The sequence below is a fragment of the Mya arenaria genome, chromosome 1 (assembly GCF_026914265.1).
Source record: "Mya arenaria isolate MELC-2E11 chromosome 1, ASM2691426v1".
Lineage (NCBI taxonomy): Eukaryota > Metazoa > Mollusca > Bivalvia > Myida > Myidae > Mya > Mya arenaria.
In genome coordinates this window covers 34,480,678-34,498,724 of record NC_069122.1, presented here as the reverse complement: position 1 = coordinate 34,498,724, position 18,047 = coordinate 34,480,678, and the positions used below count along the sequence as shown (strand labels likewise).

The 18,047-nt window shown below is 35.6% G+C and overlaps 1 protein-coding gene across 2 annotated transcripts in view; it reads left to right on the top strand.

Moving 5' to 3' along the window:
* The window catches only part of LOC128228495 (kinesin heavy chain-like), a 56,747-nt gene that overhangs the window by 5,816 nt on the left and 32,884 nt on the right, over positions 1 to 18,047 (top strand). For both annotated transcript variants that reach the window (XM_052939847.1, XM_052939838.1), the window contains 17 exons: positions 558 to 645; positions 1,409 to 1,587; positions 4,364 to 4,412; positions 4,836 to 4,891; positions 5,837 to 5,924; positions 6,434 to 6,558; positions 8,300 to 8,404; positions 9,006 to 9,154; positions 9,808 to 9,956; positions 10,595 to 10,776; positions 11,474 to 11,647; positions 12,440 to 12,541; positions 13,994 to 14,143; positions 15,400 to 15,591; positions 16,181 to 16,298; positions 16,809 to 16,971; positions 17,643 to 17,805. In XM_052939847.1, coding sequence (XP_052795807.1) covers positions 558 to 645; positions 1,409 to 1,587; positions 4,364 to 4,412; positions 4,836 to 4,891; positions 5,837 to 5,924; positions 6,434 to 6,558; positions 8,300 to 8,404; positions 9,006 to 9,154; positions 9,808 to 9,956; positions 10,595 to 10,776; positions 11,474 to 11,647; positions 12,440 to 12,541; positions 13,994 to 14,143; positions 15,400 to 15,591; positions 16,181 to 16,298; positions 16,809 to 16,971; positions 17,643 to 17,805 — 2,232 coding nt within the window. The remainder of the gene's footprint in view (positions 1 to 557; positions 646 to 1,408; positions 1,588 to 4,363; positions 4,413 to 4,835; positions 4,892 to 5,836; positions 5,925 to 6,433; positions 6,559 to 8,299; positions 8,405 to 9,005; positions 9,155 to 9,807; positions 9,957 to 10,594; positions 10,777 to 11,473; positions 11,648 to 12,439; positions 12,542 to 13,993; positions 14,144 to 15,399; positions 15,592 to 16,180; positions 16,299 to 16,808; positions 16,972 to 17,642; positions 17,806 to 18,047) is intronic.

Here is an 18,047-nt window from a genome sequence, read left to right as displayed (position 1 = left end):
AAAGAGCTCAAGAGTCAAGTGAATTTTCTTATTTCACAATACAAATAATGATTTTCTATTTTAAGATTTTCAATTTGCCCTCAGGGGTCGAACTGGATATTAAAACCAGTGAAAGTAATTATAAGTTATTATCAAATCATGTTTTTTGTATGGTCCTTTTGATAATATTAAAATATATCAACAGACTTATGGATGCATTTCAATTAATAGAGAAAAAACTCTCACTGGGCTCAAAAAGGTATGGTTTGATTATTTAAGCAGATTTTTTCTGCCAATTCTCCCTTGTCAAACTTGATCCCAATGTCATTTCATGGGATCTAAATAGTACAGTTCATTCTCAATTAATAGTTTATATTGGGGCTTGCAGAGATGCAAAGCAAGTTGAAAACTGGGGTTCATAAGCCAAAACATAGCTTCTGGGACCCAAGTTTCCTGCATGAGGGAAAGCCGTGCTGTATAACAGACAACAATGTAGCTTGATCCTATTTCTTGCATGCACATGTACCCTGTACACCTTTTCCCAGAGGGTTGACGCATGTTTTACACATACATTTTAGGCCAAGGTGTTTGCCTTTGATCGAGTGCTGAAGCCGAACGTCTCCCAGGAGTATGTGTACACAGTGGCTGCCAAGCCAATTGTGGCAGGTTAGTAGCTTGTTGTAAAGAACTTGCAGTTTGAACTGATGTGGTTAAGTTTTTATTGCAAAGACAGCAGCTGATAAATGAATCATTCACAAGCCTGTTTGAGTGAGTGGTATGGTGACCGGTACTGATGTCCTTTTTGAAAGGCCTAGAAACATTTTAGGCCCTGGTAATTGATTATAAATAGAGATATATGTTAATTCAATGGCCACAGGTTATTGTAAATGACTTTGAAACAAGTAATACATGCAGTTTTCGGCAATCATGATCATGGAATTTGTGCATCAAACAATGAAAACTAGGTGTACAATGTTTCATTAGATGTACTCCAAACCCAATCTTAGTGAGCTTCGCTTTTAACATCCAAAGCTCCATTTCTCGTGTATTGAACTACTCTCTAAGACATTTTTTACACTGAGTCACAGAGGGATTGAAAAGAGGCTTTAGAAGGATTATTCTTAATGGATGTAAAACACCAATTGAACCACTATTGTTCAGCGTTACAAGCATTCACAAGCATAGTTTGAACCCGGTGCAAGCAAAGTTTGAAAGGGATTGTATTGGAGTCATCATGTTTGTTAAAAAATGTTTATGGAGTGAACTACTTGCACAGTTTAGGAGGTATTACTTTGATATTTGGTACATGTTATCACCATCATGTGAAGTGGTGCCTGTTTGGTTTCGGTTACATAGTACTGTATGAATGAGCTCAATTAATACTACTGTCAATTTCAATGTTACATGTTGGTTATTTGTCCCCTTACAGATGTACTCAGTGGGTACAATGGTACGATATTCGCGTACGGGCAGACATCCTCCGGCAAGACCCATACTATGGAAGGTGTTATGGGTAATGACGACCTGCAGGGAATCATCCCGAGAATCGTCCAGGATATATTCAACTTTATCTACGGCATGGATGAGAACCTAGAGTTTCATATTAAAGTATGGGGCTTCTTCTTACTCAACTACTATTATATGTTAATAAATAAGTGATTTGATATTGGCCCTGTTATTTGTCCGAGGGCAGTCGTATTGGCACGAGGCCGAAGACTAACTGATATAGATATTGGCACTGTTATTTGTCCGAGGGCAGTCGTATTGGCACGAGGCCGAAGGCTAACTGATATAGATATTGGCACTGTTATTTGTCCAAGGGCAGTCGTATTGGCACGAGGCCGAAGGCTAACTGATATAGATATTGGCACTGTTATTTGTCCAAGGGCAGTCGTATTGGCACGAGGCCGAAGGCTAACTGATATAGATATTGGCACTGTTATTTGTCCGAGGGCAGTCGTATTGGCACCAGGCCAAAGGCTAACTGATATAGATATTGGCACTGTTATAGAGGAGGCCTTTGTATTATTCGGGGAGGCAAATGCTGTGTTTAAGGGCTAATAATCAATAGTTATTTAATAAAATATTTATAATAAAATACTAACTAAACTTTGATTGCTTTTCGCTGATAGTTTCTTGATGCATTAGTAATGGTATAAGGTTTATTAGTATGCAGTTACCAAAATAAATTGGTCTGTGGCCATGATTATGAATAGTTCCACGTCTAAGTCTCACCCCAGAAAAGCATTTTTATCAAATTACAAAGAATCATCTGATTTCCTTTTAATTTACATATGTAAACATGAGTTATTGTACAATTTGAAATATGTAATTTCATAATCAAATATCAATTAGGAAGAGAGTTACAATGAAATTAAGATTTTCAGTTTTGCCTCTTAAGTGAAGTCTGACGTTAGACTGTAGGTAATCATAACCCCTGGTAGTTGAAGACCCTCAACCAATTTATTTTGGTTAACTAATACTAACAATCCTTTAACCAGTCTAGTCGTCAAGATTATATTTTGTCTACTGTGCCAGTCTTCAATATTGATCTTATCCTTACCTTTCTTATCCTTAGACATGACTCAGTGATTCCATTCAACCTATTGGTCGGCTAAATATACAGACCAATCAAAATACTTAAATTTGAATCCTAGACTTCAGTCTAAGTTGATTATTGAATACAACCACTAACCAAGTTTTTGCTCAATTCTAGTGATTCCTGATTCAAATCAATAATAGCTGACTGCTGATTTACCTAAATAAATGTACCGCAGAAAAATTCTGAAATATTGACATCCCATTAGACAAAATACAATATCGAGCACTTAAAATCTTTTAAAGAAGCTATTATCTGCAAACTTTTATATTCTACTTGTTAAATGTTTCAAAAGTTGTTCATTATAACTCTTTGAAAGAAAGATTTTTATAAATATGAGTTTATCTAAATATAGTTTATAGTTTTTTTTTCTGAGGTCAATTTCAAGCCGAGAGTTTGTTTATATTTATGTAGAAAGGGATGTTACTCGCGTCATATTGATCGAGTATATACGGGTTAAAACGGCAGTTGAAGATCGGGATACGGTATATCGTAAGACGTTTATAATTTCAACAAAAATATTTTTCGATTAAAGTTACCGTAATTCACCTAAGAGTTCGGACACTAAATATTTGGACACCCAAAATTATTTCCCAAAATAATTTATTTTGCGTACCTAATTTTAGGACACCCAAAGGACATCAGTCATAACTTTCATAGTTACCAAGTTTCACAGACGAAGATTTTTATCTTTTCAATGCCTGGCTAGATTACCTAACCGTATACACCACTGTGACAATTTAATTTACTACTCATCATTTATTGCCTGTTTAAAAGGAAGTGTGATATATTTATTTGAGGATTATACAAACAACAAGGGCAATCAAGGGATTAAGAAAACATCGACATGAAATGTTTGTAAAACGATCTGCCAATAAACTTTCAAACTTGTACCACACTTAAAGACTATATGAAGCAATAATCGTACAGTTATACATTAATCCTGCATAGCAATGTCCATGATCTCCACGAGATCCTCGTGGGTATAACTGTAAGTTATGTGACATCACACAGTGTGACTCTTTGATCTGAAGCCGATAGAATGTGTTTATTCAGTTCAGTGCATGTATAAAATGGTGTTTTAATTAACTTGAAGAAGGATTTACACTTATAATAAGTAATAAATAAGTTTATGACCATTGATTACTACGGATAAATTAATAAGTGGTAAAAAGCAACCATGAAGAAAAAAGGCAGGTTAAACAAACATGTAAATAAAATGTAAAAATGATAATTTTCTATGTATTCGGAGAGCGAAAAAAAAAATTTATGGTGTCCGAACTCTTGTGAATTACGGTATTCAATATTATTTTGAATAATAAATTGAATTAAACAATAATCGAACTTACATATAAAAAAGCACTGTCAAAATATTTTTTGCATAACATAACTTTTCATTCTCGACTGTATGGTTTTAAAGATAACCATCGCCATTTTCACGATTTTTTTTTTCACTGTCAACAAACATGGTGGCTGAAAATGCCGGACGATTTTGACATTTTTTCTATGCGTTTTTTAACCAAAAACATAGATTAAAAGTTTTTTTTCTCGGACTTTTCACAGATTTTTTTCCCTGCGTCTAATACCCCCTATCGTCTTACACCCAGTCATTAACGGTACGTTAGATATTACCGAGCATGACTTAACATCTTCATTTTAGAATTGTAAACCAACATTTTTTGGCAGTTAAGAGTGAAATGCAATCAAGTCATTTTTAAAACATGAACTTAAATTTGCTTTGAAAATGTTGAAACTTTTATTTTAAATGTTATTGTTCATTTACAGGTATCCTACTTTGAGATTTACATGGACAAAATCAGAGATCTTCTCGATGGTGAGTGTAGGAAAAAAAAGAAAAAAAAATGTACTCCAAGCTATTATAAAATTTAAGTGTTGTATATGATATAATAGGAAACTGCTAAAGCATTTAAACTGTGTTGATTAAGAAGGAATGTTTTTAGGTCATTGCAGACTTACAGATTGTTCTTACAGCTAGAATCTTTCATATCTGAAGTCGTACTAAGAAACTCTAAAATTTACAACACTTAACTCCGTTGTAAAACTAGCATGGGAAGCTAACATTTTTTTTAATTCCAATGACAAAAAAAGTTTTTCTTACAGTTTGAACCTGCCATATATTAAGTTATCTAAAAAAATCTTAGATTAAGCACGCACAAATCTGTTGTAAAATTATCAGGTGTTATTGTTGACATTCTGCAATATTGATTGGTTAATGCAAACATTATTTTCATTTCAGTGACAAAAACCAATCTCTCTGTGCACGAGGATAAGAATAAAGTCACCTTTGTGAAGGTAGGCTCAGAAATCTGTTACCACTGAATTGAGTGGTATTTACACTATAATTAATTTCTCATTTGTCAGAGTTCCCATCTGTTTCCACAACTCGATGGAGTGAAGCAATAAGTTGCTTTAGTTTCCACTTATTTCATGGTTATCATGCAGATAAGACTTTTCATGCTTAGGGCTTTTCCATTTGAACATGTAACCTTGCCAATAAGAGGAATTAAAGAAATTTTGTATAGGGGAAGTTTCTGTTTACTTTTTATTATCCTCAGCTCTTATGCAATATCAAAGTTGAAACTTACTTATTGAAAAAAAAAAAAAGAACAATGCAAAATGATAGTTATGTTTATACAGCTAACTTAGTCCTGACATAGATTTAAAATACGAATAATTCTAATTTAAAATATAAATTAATTTAATCAAATTATCTTATTTTGAAATTATTTTGAAGTCAACTGACTCATGCCAAACAAATATCGAATGACATAACAGCGGAATTTCTTCCCAAGCAATTTCAACAAAATAGCCTAGATCATAATTGCAGCCAATGAAAAACTATGATTATATTTAATTAAAAAACCGGAAGATTCAAAGTAGATTTGCGAAGCAGATAAAAACAAAGTGAAAGCAGATTTAATTATTTTATATGTAAAATATGCCAATATGCAACCCATGCCAAAAAGATTAATAAACATAATTCTAAAGGGAGAGATTTCTGGTAACTTTTTTGTAACTGAATAAACCCCAAAGAGGATGGTGTCCAGTTTGAAAGGGTGTGTGGTAGGTTGCATGTTTATTTGGAACAGCCCTTACACAGTCTCTTCAGATATTGCAATACAGTAAGGTGTCACAATGAGGGACATTTATTGACTCAGTATTTGAGATTTGTCTCACATAAATTGTAAATTTGAACCCGTTTTACTCTTGAGCATCATTATACTCCTTCTTCTCTAGGGGGCAACGGAGCGGTTTGTGTCAAGCCCTGAAGAAGTGATGGAGACTATAGATGAAGGAAAGTCGAACCGACACGTGGCAGTCACCAGTAAGTTTAGGGAATCTGTCAACCAGTTTGACTGATATAATCAATTTTAAGCTCATCAGTTTTACAAGACTAAATATTGTGATAGCCTTGGTTGTATGTAACTCTTTGTGAAAACTTTAACCTTCGTCCGTCATAACTCAAAAAAAGGAGATCAGAAATTCAAATGAAACTTGGTATAAAACATGCAGTCATGTAAATCATATTCAGCAAGGCTCCACAGCACCCCTGTTGTAAGCATGGGTTTATCATAAGCAGGATTTTTTTCATAGGGGATTGAGGATTTCCATTGGCATTCAGACCCAAATGGGCATGTTGAGGGCCCTGAGGAAGCACACTGCAGATATGCGGGATAAAAAAACAATTCATTGTCTCGAAATCTGGCATTTTTTGTTTGCAATGAATCATTGATGTCAATGTACAAATTCGACAAACTGTATGTATTGACACTTGAAAAGTTACAATCTAAAGGAAATGCCCATAAGTTAACATTACCTCGAACTGTTTTTCAGACATGAATGAGCACAGCAGTCGAAGCCACAGCGTGTTTCTGATCAATGTGAAGCAAGAGAACACAGCCACACAGAAGAAACTGAGTGGCAAACTTTACCTAGTCGACTTGGCCGGAAGTGAGAAGGTGAGTCCTGCTAAAATACAATGATTATAAATGCCCTGTTAGTTACTAGGGTACTGAGTGCCCTTTTCAATGCTTTTTGGTGATCACAAGAGAAATAGTGGTGTAAACCTACATGTAGTTGACGCCAGGTTGACTTGGCTGGAAGTGAAATGGTTAGTTTATTTCCGTAATGGTGCTCACATGTATGTTAGTGCCTCAGTCATGTTTATTGCAGGTTATAATTTGTTTTGTGTACAGAATTAAAGAGTAAATAAGCTTAGCAATAATAAGCTATATACATGGGTGAAAGTTTTCCGGATTGCTCCGGAAGTTCCGGATTTTCGATGTCCTCAGGGATCACTTTTCAAAATCGTGTAAATCCGTTGAGATTTCAGAGGGGGGTATAGGCCTACCTCAACCCTGACTTCGACTTTCAAACTGTTGAAACGAAAACGAAAGTAAATTCCAGTGACTTGATCGGTGTTTTAATTTATTTTTAGTAACGATTCGTCATTGCAAGGTGCTCGCTAACGGGTTTTTACGAAGATAGCCCGGAGCGTGTTCGGCTACGGCCGTAAATAGATCGGCTGGGTTCGACCGTTTCCGCCAATAAGTTCTGAACGGGAAGCCAATTGCTCCCAATCGGGATTGTTCCCGATCACCAAGACATTGTAGACGCTTTTTAAACGCCTAGGTAGCGGTGAATTACGATATAATACGACAATTCTGATTGGCTCGCTTTACACTGTAGTCCAATAAAATAGCTGGTCTTTTGGCGGTTAGGTGATTCTTTCAAAAAACAACAACAATATTCTTGTGATAAAAGATCGTTGCAAAAAATATTGAAAATGAAGTTTCTACCCCCAGCTTAACACTAAGGACTTAGAAAGTGAACAAACTAACAAATGGAGATTGGCATTGCTATCTGAATGTGACACTAATGGTGAGAAATGGGGGATTTGGTTAAAAAAACAGACATTGTGGGATCTGCATATTGTGAATGTTGTGCTATACTGTTGCTAAAGTATGGCGGGGGTGGTAAAAAAGACATCAAGAAACAAGAATAAAAATGTTGCTAAATTTTGAACGTTATGTTTCATTCTAAATCTACATCAAAGAGTATGTTTAGGGTATATCCCTTAACAAGAGCTGTTTATAGAAAATCATGCATTTCCTGCATGATAATAAGTCAGTTTCTTTGACAATCATATAATCCTGGAAAAGCGCTGTACAAGCACTCGAAACCACTAATTCCCAGGAGCTTCGCCCCCCTGGGCCCCCTGGCCCTGGCGGCCCCCAGCTAAATTTTCAGGATTCTCAAGATTTCAAACTTTCACCCATGTATATATGCATTGCTTCATAGCATATTCTGATGAAACCAATCAAGACTATTATTATTGAAATGATTATTATTATTATACCCCATTATTATTATTATACCCCATTTATATAGCTCTTTTATCATAAAACACATACGTTTAAAAGTGCTTAAAACAAATATATGTTTAACTGCAAACAATATATAGAAAGAAGCTGTAGGCTTAAAAAAATTAAATAAATACACATGATAACACTATGGCTACATACAACCAATCTATTAAAATCATCAGTAGGTATTAAAAATTATAAAAAACAAAAAGCGATACAAAAAACAGAACTTAGAGGAAAACCAAGAGGAAAACCAAGAAATATTAAGGGTTCAAAAATCTGTGAAACTTAAGTGACATGATTAATAACTGCATGTCTTCCTTCTGTTGTACAGGTAAGCAAGACCGGAGCAGAGGGTGCAGTGCTGGATGAAGCCAAGAACATCAACAAGTCACTGTCAGCCCTCGGAAATGTTATCTCCGCACTGGCTGAGGGAAATGTATGTATAACCTTGTTTTGCTGATTTAAATGTTGTCATTAAATGTAGTATCATATTGTACAGTTCAATAGATTACCTGTACAAGTCCATGTTTGTTTTAGGTTGTGTCATCTCCGCCCTGGCTGGGGGAAATATATGTATAATCTTGTTTTGCACTTTAGTTATCATTTGATACAATTCTGTTGTACATACCTTTGATGTTCAGGTGTAAACCATGTCATATTTGGCCTTTGAGCGGCAGAGGTTGATAATAGGCTTCTTCCTGTCCAAAATTTCTTTGAATTCTGCTTTCCGAAAAATTGTTTTAACCTTTGAAACTGTCATTCCTCAGTCCAATATAAGGCTAAAGTCCTTCTCTTTCTTTGAGAAAATTCCCTGCTGCAGATCTGGAAATTTATATCTGAATATGTAATTTACATAAATCATAATACATGCTCCAGAAGAGTTATTATAGAGACCGCAAGCTGACCGGTATCCTTCTAGAGAGTTTAGGAGGCAACACTAACACCACATTGACCATCTGATGTTGTTAACCTGCATAATATAACCAGTCTGACAAGTTTAATCTAACAAATCTAACTTATTATTCACTCCATTACAGAAAAGCCATGTTCCCTATCGAGACAGCAAGTTGACCCGTATCCTACAGGAGAGTTTAGGAGGCAACGCTCGCACAACAATGATCATCTGTTGTTCTCCAGCATCGTATAACGATTCAGAGACCAAGTCTACCCTGCTGTTTGGACAGAGGTGAGAACTTGGCATTCTTTTATATGGATTGAATAATGCAAACTTGATATGTTGTATATGTAGGATATCCAATTAATATTGAAGTAATAAATCTGTTACTTTTATCTGTTACTCTACATGATACTAAACTAAGAGATAAATTAATTACAAAAATGTTTGTAAAAAGTGATTACGTTATTTCAAATGGTTTACAGATGTCTAAATATTATTGACCGACTTGTATCAAATGCACATTATGTCTGAAGGGTAAACACGAAGAGGTCTTGTCTGCTCCTTCATTTGATTCCTCTTTGATACTTCAAAATCTAAAATATTAAATGATAGCAAAATCTGTCATCAAGTCCATCAGGAATAGATCATAAAATGAAAACAGGAAAATAAAAAGCAATTATTTTTACACAGAATATCTCCCTTCTTAAGAAAGATAAGGCAATGTCATAATATGTCTCCTTCTCTAGAGCAAGATAATAAATCATCACTAGGAAAATACAAAAGCAAATACTTTTAAACAATATATCTCCCCTTCTGGTGAAAGGTCATAAATTATCATCATGAAAATATGAAAGCAAACACGTTTTACACACTATTTTCCCCCCTTTGGAAAAATATCGTTGGGATATTACAAAAGCATATATTTTTATACACCCCTCTAGAGCCAAGACGATCAAGAATGTGGTGTGTGTGAACGAGGAGCTGACTGCCGAGGAATGGAAACGGAGATATGAGAGAGAGAAGGAAAAGAACTCCAAACTGAAGACTGTCATTGAAAATCTGCAGGCGGAGTTAGCTGCTTGGAGGAGCGGTGAGTAGGGGGGAATGATTCACCCATTTGTAAGATATATTTGGTTAGAATGAATGGAAGGGGGGATATGAGATTCAGGAAGAGAAGAACTCTGAATTGTAGAGGATACTTGAAAAGGTTCTGACTGAATTAGCTGCTTGGAGGAGCAGTGAGTTCAGGGGATGATTTTAGTTTTTGTAAGATATATATTGGGGGTGGGGGATATGAATTTGAGAAGGAGACGAACTCTGAATTGAAGCCGATTCTTGAAAAGCTTCAGGCTGAGTCAGCTGCTAGGAGGAGCAGTGAGTTTACCCTCTTGGTGAACTACTGCGCTCATTAAGTTAGTGAAGTGTTTGATGTAATACTGATTTCATGTTTTAAACTTTTTAATTTTTATTCATGAGTATTTGTAGGCAGGATAAAAAAGTTCATAATTATTTAAAGCTTGGCTGTTTCAAGGCAGTAATGCCATCATGTATTGATAAAGCTGTTTGATGCATAAGGTCTGTTAGTGGTGTTTTTACATTTGTGTCTCTGGTTAAAAAAGCAGGCACTGCAGATTTCATGGTTATCATGGCCTCTAAATCAATGATCAGCGTAATGACTGGTTCCATCAGCATGTTTATATTCACTTGACTCTCCTATCTTTCTTACAGGCCAATCAGTTCCCGAAAACGAACAAGTTGATGTTAAGAAAGCAGGCACCGAGGATTCCATGACTGCTACGCCCTCTACATCAATGATTGGCAGTATGACGGGTTCTATTGTCATATCCGAGGCAGACAAAGCTTCCTTCGAGGCTGACAAGATGAAATTGTACCAGCTTCTTGATGATAAGGTGTGCTTTTACAATGTTAAGATCTTTTAAGAGTCTTTCATGGTGTTTTAAAGAGACCTGCTCATATTTCTTTTTGTTTCGAATTGTACAGAATTTAAACATGAAAGAGCAACATATTATAACGTCCAGCTGGAATTTGTTTGCTTTCATTTGGCCAGTTGAGAATTTCAAGAGCTTAGTATAAAAGACATAGGCAACCCCTTCTTTGCATGGTGTTTAAACTGTATTGCACTTAGCCCTCGAATAATCAAGGGGCTGGTTGTTCAGAATTTTGTTTAAGTTAAAAATGTTGTTAACGTCCCCATTGTTTTCTTTCGAATCTTGAATGCTCTAAGTGTTTAATGGGTACATTTGTGAATTGCAGTATTTCTAACAAGATTTGAGACAGCTGTTTTAGCTGCACTTGTCTATATTTAGTATAGTAGCACATCATTAAAGTGTTCACGTTTAAAATTAACATTGATGTCATTAATGATGTTATTAGCATATTGAGAAGTTATTATTAATTATTCAAGTTATGAACATAGGGCCTTTAATTTTTTCTTTGTATCCAATAAAACAATTTTTCTTAGTTTCCAATAAAACAAATGAAAAATCAAATCAGACAACAATAATGAGTTGCTTTTGTACCTGTTTAATAACAACATGGATTACAATTGACAATATATCTCTTACAATAACATTGATTTACCCCCAGGATGATGAAATCAATGAGCAATGCCAGCTGATTGAGAAGATACAACAACAGTTGCTGGAGCAGGAGGAGCTGATCGCTCAGGAGAGGAGGGAGAAAGAGTCCCTACAAGCTGACTCTGCCACTCTCTCTCAGGAGTATGACTCTGCCAAGGATGAAGTCAAGGAAGTCTTACAGGTAAGAGTTACACTCATTGCAAAATAACACATTTGAAATGTACACATGTGGCACAAAGTCTGTGAACACACAAATACGAGATTGAGACCCTGTCACCCTACAAGCCGACTCGGCCACTCTCTCTCAGGAGTATGACTCTGCCATGGATGAAGTCATGGAAGTATAACAGGTAAGAGTTACACTTATTAGAAGATAATGTGGACATATTTGAAATGTACATATGTGGCACCAGCTCTGTGAACACACAGGAAGGAGATTGAGTCCCTACAAGCTAAAGCTACCACTCTCTCCTATGAGTATGACACTGCAAAGGATGAAGTCAAGAACAGGTAAAATTATACTCTTGTGTCAAAATAATGTGGACATAAATTGAGAAGTACACATGTGACACTAAATTTGTAAACACACAGAAGTAGAAAGAGTCTCTAATGGTGACTGATACTCTGTCTTAGAAGTATGATGCTGCTAAGGTCATGGTAAATAAAATAAAAATTATCATATATTATGGATACTGTCACTCCACAGAAGTATGACGCAGCCAAGAATGAAGTCAAGGGAGGAAGTTCTACAAGTTTAAGATACACATGTGGTAATTACACTATAGACACACTCATAAAATTCACGGAGAAAAAGTGATTTATTATTTCAGACAATGGAAGAGATGACTTTAAGCTTAAAAAACCTGGATAAATGAAGCCATATATAGAGCTTATTGAAGAAATCTTAGAACACACACTTTCTTATGTTGTGTGGCCCCTATTTATAGTAAATAATTCCTGACCCCTATTTCAGGCCCTTGAGGAGCTGGCTATGAACTATGACCAGAAATCCCAGGAAGTGGAAGCAAAGAATAACGAATATGACCAGCTGAATGATGAACTCTCTCAGAAAATTGTAAGTGGATTTTATGGTAATTTTTCGCATATCATTCTGTCTTATTGATGATCGCGATGATCGCGTGGTTAGCATATTAGCTTTGAATCAGAAGGTCCTGGGTTTGATCCCTACTCAGAGCTATGTTGATGATAATAATTGTTATAACCCAGGAATGGTAAATGGTTCTTCATTACATGTACATAGCAGATTTTAAAACTGTACATATGGTAAAAAGCTTTACAGAGCTTATGTTGCAAGTTCTTGATCATCAATGATCATTGCAACGTAAAATAAATCTAACATTTACCTTAATTGTTTTTGAGGGTCTATATTCTTTAAAAAAAATATTTTATATGGCTTGACTTGTCAAAACTAACTAATAAATTGTACACCTATTTACGGTATATCACAGGGTTCGAATTTAACTTTGAAGAGTACTCGCAAAATTTTGCGAGTTTTTTTTTGAGGCACCTCGCAAAATGAAAAATCAACTCGCAATTTTATTATTTGCTTTATTCCCCTATAATATTGTCTAATTAAAGTAGATATGTACACCTTACACATATTATGAATATTAAAAAGTATCAATCTTGAGTGACTCGACTACTAGAAATTGTTGATGGCTTATTTTTTTTTGGGGGGGGGGGGTACAGATGACTCATCGGATGCTGGCCGCTTTTTGATAACAAAGCTGTCCATTGGCATTGTTCACTTTGACTTGGGCGGATATATTTAAAGGTTGATGGGGTTTACATATAACGCGAAAGCGTTAAATTTAGCCAATGACTGAGCTAGGTGATTACGTCATTTGTATTCGCTTTGTATTTGGCACGCCTCGGAGCATCCCGGAAAGATCCAAGATTATACTCGGCCTTTTCCGTACTTGTTCTATTTTTGAAAACTTAGAGCGTGACTCCATAAAGCCTACTCTATACTGGTAGTGTAAACATGCCATTTATAGACTGATCACTCTTGACTACATAGCGGAGTTAGGATCATGTTTATTCTACCTTTGTTTTAACGTTTTGTCATCTAACAAAAGCCACTCTCAGAATTTTGCGAGCTTGAATAAAAGTCACTCGCAATTTGCAAATATCGCTCGCATTTTGTGAGTATGCGAGTCTAAATTCGAACCCTGTATCATTCTCACATTGCCATAATGAAATCAACATCATAGATTATTCATCTGTAATTAGTGTATTAACTTTTATTGTGATGTCATTAATGAACATTTCTACTGTATAGAGATATTTTATGTATTTAGGATGTAAAGATGATATTACATTTGTGGTCATTCAATACAAAATTTATTAAGTCCTTTAATATGTTTTGTATTGAATGACCACTTATGGAATATCCTTTATTCAATAGATCACTTGCTGAAATACGGTAGGTCTTGAATCTCTGAAATTGAAATTTGTATTCCGTGAATTGTTTTGTTAGTGATTAAATATTGTTATTTCCCTCTAGAACCTGTTGAACAGTCTACAGTCAGAGCTGGACACTACCAAGGATTCCTCCCTTCACCAGCGTAAGAGGATTACCGATATGATGATGTCTCTGCTTAGAGACCTCAGTGATATCGGCACCATCGTGGGCGGAAACTCTGCTGAGACAAAGGTAGGTTCACAATGTTGTATTTATATATGAACGATTTGTCTTCCCATCAACACAACAGAGAGTGAACAACAGTATATAATCATACTCATTAATTTTCGCCAAACATATGTCTCATGCACAGTCTCTGTTTTGATAGATGGAATAGACAGTAAATACAGCCTTCATTCAAATTTTATACGATATTCAAAAATTTAGATGATATTTTTTAGCTTGTCTGTTTTTCAATGAAAAAATAAGGCATTGTCAAAGCATTATTGTTTTAAGCGTTTGAAGCATCAACTGTGGCAATTACCTGAGAGATATTAACATGGAACTTGGTATACATGTTCAATATGACAATATCCACATGTGGAGCACGTCCCATGACTCTTATCAACAGGGTTTCCAAGGTTAGGGAAAAGTCAGGGAAAAAAGAACCTAGGAATTCAGGGAATTTATAATTTGTTCAGGGAAATTTTGGAATTGAGCAAAAGTCAGGGAAATTTGGAACCTGAGATTTAGGGCTGTGAAACAATTTGTAAAAATAGCAGAAAGAAGGGAATTAGGCTAAGGCAGTTTCTTACTTTCTGGTAAAATCAAATACTTCAACAAATCTTTATTGGCACTATTAATTGAATTGTATTTCCCAGGCCAACATTATTTATTATGCTCATAGATGACCTATTAAGCTCCTATGAACACTGATAGTTTGGTCCGGGAAAATTGCTAGTCAAAACCTTACCAGCCCTGATATCTTTTCATGACGTATTGAAGAATTCTAATAATACATTTAGTGTTCAGATGATCCATTATAATCAAAAATTGGTTGGTTCGGCCTGAAATCTGCGACAATCAATTATATTTGGTTAAAATTGATCATCGGAAAAAAAAATTATAAAAAAAATTAGTAAGTGTTCAGATGTTATTTTTAACAAAATGGCTGATGAAAGCCACAATGAGCAAGAAAATAAACTATTTTTTATACAACAACACTTAATAACTTTAATCATAGACATAACGTATATGCATATAATGATTACCGGTAAGAGTTTAATACTGTACATGAATAAAACTACAATTTCTAGTATTTTAAAAAAATGTTTGTACTATCGATAATCGGTTACTTGAGTGGAACCGATTATCGATAGTAAAATAGGAACCACTTCCCAACACTAAATACATGTATGCTTCGATATCTGTATTTAATAGATTATTACTACTTTCGTTTCGTCTCGTAAAATGTCAAACAGTGCTACATGTATCTTTATTCCTCACAGATGGTAACGGGCAACAGTGACAAGATTGAGGAGGAATTCACCGTGGCTCGTCTTTACATCAGCAAGATGAAGTCCGAGGTGAAAACGCTCGTCATGCGGGCACAGGCTCTTGAGTCAACCCAGGCTGATGTCAATAGCAAGCTCTCAACTGCCGAAAAAGAACTTGATGAATGCCGGCTGGTTATCCAGCAGGTGAGTTTCAAGCGAAAAAGTAGAGGTATTGTGAAATTATTGTCGTTGTTGGCTATTAAACAAAAACCCCGAAGTAACCCACATTCTTTTCTTATGAGTCAAAGAAGAATTCTCTCAAAGAAATCACTAATGATATCAAAGCAAAGAACAGACTGCTTGAAGATATTGGAAAATAATATATTGTTATGAAGGTTACATAAGACTTTTTATGCACAATCTTCTTTTGTGAAGCAAGAATGAATTCTCTCAAAGAAATCAAACATGGTATGGAAGCAAAGAAGGGACTGCTTGAAGAAAATTGGGATTTGATACACAGTGATTTATTTCGCTGCACATCTGGAGTTCAATACTCAACATTATTTTCTGAGGGTTCAAAATTCTTAACATGTGGATCATCCAACACACTCTTTTCAAATAACTGTACAAATAAAACTATGCTTGGGATTCTCAGCTTCTCTGAATGCATGGTTCTGAAATATGTGAGATTAAGGAATGCATTCAAAAAGATGATTTCAAAATAAATTGCTGAATACATGGTTTTCAAGGTTACATTCAACCATTATTTTGAGCACTTTCTGCCCACTTTCAGCACGAGGCTAAGATGAAGTCCCTCCAAGAAACCATCCAGGATGTGGATGCTAAGAAGAGACAGCTTGAAGAAAATATGGATATGCTGAATGAGAGAGTTGTGGCTGCAGCAGCTGCTGGTAGGTTGTTAATACCAATAAGTGAGACACATACACTTGGTAATCCTTAATTTACTTAAATTGTACTCTTTACTCTCTGTTGTAGTGGTCAGAATGTCAGAGAATGTGTATGATGGAAGATCTGTTAGTTTTTCAGGCCAAAAAAATTTGTTTGGATAGGGTAACATCCTTTTCAAAAATGGGTAGGGTAGGTAGGCTTCTTTTTTTAATTAGTCTTAGCACGTTATTGTCTTTATTGGAAAATGGTGTTAATGTAATCTTCTGTATAAAGCTTTCAAGATTTGAAACTCCCTTGTAGGGTTGGCGCCTATTTCGTAGGTAGGGTCGGGAACCAAATGTAATTTTTTTAGGCCTCATGGAGGTATTTGTAAAAACTTTCTCAAAGAGCCATAATAAATATTAAATTCTTTTAATCCAATTTTCAACTTCTTTAGTTTATTTTAGTCTTATTCGAAGTCTTAATTTTTATTTTTTTTCCCATTATATCTAGCGTCTCATTTTCTTCCACAGAGCAAGTGCATGTGTCGGCGAAGGAGGAGCTACAGACGTCCATGGACATGAAACAAGCCCTCGAGGCCCAGATGGAGGTCCACAGAGAACAGCACTCCAAGCAGTTATCCTCACTGAGGGACGAAATAGCCACCAAGCAGGGCCTTGTGGACCAACTGAAAGAGTAAGAAATTAATTAGAAACATTTTGTTTGTCTAAAAAAATAATTTAGAACAAGCCCCTGAGGCCCAGATGGGGGCACACGTAGTTAACCACTCAAAGCACTTATCCTCACTGAGGGATGAAATAGCAACCAAACAGGGCTTTTGGTACCGACTGAAGGAGTAGGTATTTAATTAGAAACATTTTGTTTGTGTTTTTTTATTTTAAAACAAGCCGTATAATTAGAGTCAATTGAGTTTGAAACAAACACTGTTGGAGGTGAAAGCAGTTCTAAAACATGTTGTATGTGACGACATCTTCGAAAATAATCCTGTTTAGGAATTAAAGTTAAAACAAAAACAGCTGTTAACCAAGATTTAGAATAACTAAACAAACATGGATGTAATAGCTATGATTGTCTCCTTATGATGGCAAATTCTTACAAAAATGAAAACATCATGTTTTCCTCTATGGGACCATTTCTGCAAATGACTTCATATTCTTGATGTTTGAACAGGCTCTGAAACTATATATAAGCTACATCACAAGCAAGAAGCTTACCCTGGCCCTTTAGAAGTGACTACCTGAAGCAGGACGAAAGTGAGAAATCATACCCCTGGTAGTGACTGACCCACTGCCAATGGATCAATCGATTGCTTTGTACCATAAGTAACCAAACTTCTCTATTTACAGCACAAACCAGAAGTTGACCTTAGCCCTTGAGAAACTGCAGTCAGACTATGACAAACTCAAGCAGGAAGAAAGCGATAAATCATCGCGTCTTGCTGAGCTGTCCTTACAGCGCGACAGACGTGAACAAGGCCGACAGGACCTTATGGGCCTGGAGGAGACTGTGGTATGTCATCTGATTATGACTTTGACCAGATGTTTTTGGATTTCATGATTGGAAGAAATAAAAATGTATTCCATATACCACAGTCTGTTGGGGTAGATATTTAATGACTTCTAACAGTTTTGTAGAGAATTATAGTTTAATTCAATGGGAGATGTTCTTTATAAGTGTAAACGGAAATTTATATTTTCCCAAGTGGTGCAATACATTGCCGTCATTAAGATAACCTGTGTACGATTATGTGA